A 5,561-nucleotide genomic window follows, 5' to 3' on the forward strand; every position below is an offset into this window, starting at 1 on the left:
AATCTTTACAACGGGGAAACAATGATGGCAAATAGTTTTGAAATAAAGCAGGCATTGTGAAACAGGATAAAATAAGAGTTGTTTCAGACAAGAGAAAACTGATAAAAAAGGAGGCGATATATGAGATATTGTCAGAAGAAAACATTCAAACCGTTAAGCATGGATGAGTATGGATGAATATAAATGCATGGATGAGTATGGATTAGTATGGATGAATATAGATACATGGATGAGTATGGATTTGTATAGCTAGATGAGTATGGATAAGTATGAATAAGTATGGATGAGTATGGATGAATATAAATGCATGGAGGAGTATGGTGGAGTATGGATTAGTATGGATGAGTATGGATTATAATGAATGAGTATGGATGAGTATTGATGAATATAAATGCATGGATGAATATGGATGAACATAAATGTATGGATGAGTATGGATTAGTATGGATGAGTATGGATGAGTATGGATGAATATAAATGCATGGATGAGTATGGATTAGTATAGATGAGTATGGATTAGTATGGATGAGTATGGAAAGTATGGACGAGTATGGATGAGTATGGATGAATATAAATGCATGGATGAGTATGGATTAGTATAGATGACTATGGATAAGTAAGAATAATTATGGATGAGTATGGATGAGTATGGATTAGTATTGATGAATATGGATGAGTATGGATGAAAATGGATGAGTATGGATAAGTATGGATAAGCATGGATGAGTATGGATTAGTATGGATGAGTATGGATTTCTATAGATGAGTATGGATGAAAATGGATGAGTATGGAAAAGTATGGACGAGTATGGATTATTATGGATGAGTATGGATGAGTATGGATAAATATGAATGTATGAATGAGAATGGATAGGTATTGATGAGTGTGGATGAGTATGGATGAAAATGGATGAGTATGGAAAAGTATGGACGAGTATAGATGAACATGGATAAGTATGGATGAGTATGGATAAGTATGGATTAGTATGGATGAGTATGGATAAGTATGGATGAGCATGGATGAGTATGGATGAGTATGGATGAACATGGATAAGTTTGGATGAGTATGGATAAGTATGGATGAGTATGGATAAGTATGGATGAGTATGGATGAGTATAGAGGAATATGGATGAATTTGGAAGAATATAAATGATTATGGAGGAGTATGGATGAATATGGATGGCAATGAGAAGAGTAACCCCCAAGAATGTGAAAGTATGTATGTGAATTGTCTAAATCCATTCAACAGAAAAATTCATCTTGACGTAGAGAGGACAAACATCCATCTATGCTTCCAGACTGACAGACAAACTGTCAGACTGACAATACAGACTGTATGACAAGACAGACTGTCAGACTGACAAGACTGACTGCCAAGACAGACTGTCAAGACAGACTGTCAAGACAGACTGTCAAGACAGACTGTCAGACTGACAAAACAGACTGTCTGACTGACAAGGAGGACTGTCAAGATAGACTGTCTGACTGACAAGGCAGACTGTCAAGACAGATTGTCAAGACAGACTGTCAAACTGACAGAAAGACTGACAAACTGACAGACGGACTGTCAGACTGAAAAACTCACGGCACAGACTTACAGACTCACTGTCAGATTAACATACTCATTGACAGACTGAAAAACTGACAGACAGACTGAAAAAATGACAGACGGACTGTCAAACAGATAAACTGACAGACAGACTTTCAAACTGACAAGCAGACTAACGTACTGACAGACGGACTGTCAAACATACACTGACAGACAGACTGGCAAACTGACTAACAGACAGACACACTGACTGACGACTGTAAACAGTGATTATGCCTACAAACATTAATCATTACTAGTTTAGTCAAACCATGAGTCCACTAAAGAGAATTTACGGATTTTCATGAAACCGCCATTTTTTATTTTAGAATGGTTGTGACTCCGCTTTATTCGATTGTTAATTGATTAATAGTTGGATAAAGTCGGTAAACTGTTTGGTATTTATAGAATACTAGGCTTTTATCGGTCCATGCATCTTCTATTTCAATTTTATCGCTCCATGCATATTCTATTTCAATTATATTGGTCCATGTATCTTCTTTTTCAATTTTTGAAAAAATATTAATACCTTTTTTAACTATGTAAACTATTCGATCATATACACACTTCCATATAAGAAGTGTTAATAAATTATTCATGTAATTTTCTTAAGTGGACTCATCAGACACTTTCTCTTAATACTGTGGTGTAAGCTTCAACGGGTGAAAAATAGAGATGGAAACGTTACAATAGAGGTTATCTCATAGTCCTTGACATCTAGATCTTGCTTTATAATCTCCTCTATATTTAATTCTTTTTTAACAATTTCTGCCATTCTCTCTGGAAAAAAGCTTTGATAAAAAAATTACAAATGAACAGATTTTCAATAATATTATTCTTAAGAATTCACATGTTATTTGATTAAAACTTTCTTTAAAAAGGAAAATCGATAAAAATAAAAAGATAGAACTATAGCCAAGCAAATCAATGGGAAAAGTTATGAAAATTTAAAAGTTATACTTCTTAATCATATTTTAAAATATTAATAATTTTTACAGTGAACAGCAATAATAATGATAATTAATTGCAATAACAAAATCATTATTTTCTATTGCTAAAAATCTTTATTGTTGTCTAATTTTAAACAAATATTGTTATTAAATTAATATAAAAATTTCATTTAAAATAAAAAAAACTTTATATCTTTAAAATCAAAGAATAAAATGGCATTCAGTTGAAATCTGCAAAATTTTAAATTGGAATTTTTGAAACAGAAACATCTGCAATATATTAAAATTAAAGAAAAAATTCTTGGTTCGCTCTAGGGGTAAATTCCCTCTCACCTCTTCAACTCAAGATTTATTCTTTTACTAGATTAAAAATTATACTCTTTTAATAAGATAATCTTTCCTAACAAAATAATTTATTTTCTCAAAGAGTAAATTTTGAAGAGTTTCCGGCTTCTTTTTTTTACTAGGGGGGGGGGAGGAATGTCTTATGCACATTATGCATGATATATGAATTCATCTAAAACACTTCACAGTTTGTAAGAAAATGTAAAGCTTTCAATTAATTTCAAGTTTACCTTTTATATCTGTATCCACAGAACAGGTATCCTCTACTGCAGTAGAGGATGGTAGTATTTCTTCCTTGATGGAAACTTTCTCATCTTTAATATCAAACTCTTCTAAATCTAATTCTACTTTCTGAGTCTCTGCCATTCTATATCTGAAAAGTAGATTAAGTATAAGAAGAAATTACAGATATAACGTCATTTACTATAGTTGGCTTTTTTAAATCATATGTTACAAAAATTTGCTTATAAAGGAATTAAGTTTTGATAAATAAATAAACTACTGAAATTCTATAAATTAATCAAGAGCAAAACACAATTAAAAATACAAATCAAATCAAGGAAACAATAAAGTTAAAAAGTACAAACAATAAATCTTATTAAAAGTTCTCCAAAAGAGTTGGATAAATTGCATGAAGTGAAGATTAACACTATAAACTGGAACAGATCAGCTGGTATATAGGGAAAGATGCCGTGAACAGCTGATCACTTTCAAGAAGAAGGTCGACATTTTATATTTTCTTTAACATGATAAGGATGACATCTAAACTATCCGAGAGATTGATTGATTGAACACAACTTCAATGTCTCCAGAGTAGATTTATGTTTTATGTTAGGATTATTTTCAGGACTCCTGGCTGAGTATATAAGAAAATTTCCGATTGTTGTCATGATATTTATATGGTTGCATATATCACATTAATATACAGAGTATATTATATTCAATAATTACGAATATCCAGTGAATCAAGATTAAAAAAAATAAGGGACATTTATTTTTTTCTTTTGGTAGTTTTTATTTTTTTCTCTTCCTTGATTGATTGAATATAGCTCCGATATTTCCAGAGTTAAGGGGGGCCGCCACGACCCTTTAAAACAAATTAATTGCGCATATTTTCTCAATAAACTACTGTTTACCTTGTATATCTAATTTTGAACATACAAAACTTATAACCCTCCCCACACATTTTTTTCTCAGATATAATAAGAAATATGTATAAATGAATTGAGTCTTTGCCACAAATCTCAATTTTCATGATACCTATATCTCTAAAACTAGATGGCGTAAACTTTAGATATTTCAAACTTTAATTATTTGATCAATCAGAATTCATAGCTTGAAATATCTTCAACGTTGGGTTATAAAGATAAATGTAATAAAAAATCAGAGTTTGTGGCAATGACTCAATTCCTTTGTCAAAATATGTAAAAAATGTATGATTATCAAATTAACCTTGTATTTCTGCTTTTTCCTGCCATATTTCACCTTCAGGTATATTAAAAAAACATGTATCCTCTACAGTCGAAATTATCTCAAAATTCTTGACATCTACGCCTTTATAATCTCTTCCATTCTATCTAAAAAATTAATAAACATTTGTAACACAATTTCCATCAATTAAAATGATAACATTTCTATTCAGTTGAGATAATTTAATTTATATTTATATTTTTCTGTTGTGATGTCTACAAGGACCTTCAAGGTAATAGAAGAAACCACATTAATAATTGATGACAAAAAACTTTTCGTAACGATCTATAAGGCTGCCTTTTTTGGTATTTTTTTATGATTCATATAATTTTTTATTCATAGATTTTTTACACTTTTTTCATTTCAGCTTTTTAGGAATTTAGTGATTTTGTTCATACCACCAGGTTAGAGACAAATTATAGATAATACAAAAATAATTATCATAATTATTTAAAATAAGTTTTCAAAGATGAAAAATATAAAACTTCAAATAATATAAATAAAAAATTGTGATACGATAAGAAAATGACATGAGTTTCAAGATACCCAAAACCAAAAAATAAATGTTAAATACCAACAAGTCATGGAAAATTGTTGTGCAATTCTTTTGCAGCATGATTGCATTGAAAACAATGATCTCTAAACTCATTTATGTATATTTTTAAAATGTTTTTTCAGATCTCCTTTCTGAGTTGCAGCATATTTACATTTAGGACAAGGATATCTTACTCCTTCATGATTACTTTCAACATGTCTCTTTAGATCTTTTGCTGTAGAAGCTGTATGCTTATTTTCAACATGATTCTTCAGGTTTCTTGCTGAAGTTGCGGCAAACTCACATTGGGGGCACAGATATCTTACTCCTTCATGTTTACATTCAACATGAGCCTTCAGAGCACTTCCTGTAGTTGCCGCGTATTTACATTGAGAGCAAGGATATCTCACTCCTTCGTGTTTATATTCAACATGTCTCTTCAGATCCCTTGCTGTAGTTGCAGCATAGTCACATCGGGGGGTTGGATATCTCACTCCTTCGTGTTTATTTTCGCTACTTGCTGTGGTTGCAGCACACTCGCAATGTGAGCAAGGATATCTCACTCCTTTATGTTTACTTTCAACATGTGACTTCAGAGCACTTACATGCGTTGCAATATACTCACATTGAGGGCAAGGATATCTCACTCCTTTGTGTTTACCTTCAATATGT

General features: G+C 31.3%; 1 protein-coding gene across 1 annotated transcript in view; it reads right to left on the reverse strand.

Moving 5' to 3' along the window:
* Window positions 1-4,821: 4,821 nt before the first annotated feature.
* The window catches only part of LOC111716943 (zinc finger Y-chromosomal protein 1), a 6,192-nt gene continuing 5,452 nt past the window's right edge, over window positions 4,822-5,561 (reverse strand). Inside the window, exon 4 of the mRNA XM_023492452.1 lies at window positions 4,822-5,550. Coding sequence (XP_023348220.1) covers window positions 5,000-5,550 — 551 coding nt within the window. The 3' untranslated portion in view covers window positions 4,822-4,999. The remainder of the gene's footprint in view (window positions 5,551-5,561) is intronic.

Source organism: Eurytemora carolleeae, unplaced genomic scaffold (assembly GCF_000591075.1).
Source record: "Eurytemora carolleeae unplaced genomic scaffold, Eaff_2.0 scaffold2287, whole genome shotgun sequence".
In the NCBI taxonomy this organism is placed as follows: Eukaryota; Metazoa; Arthropoda; class Copepoda; order Calanoida; family Temoridae; genus Eurytemora; species Eurytemora carolleeae.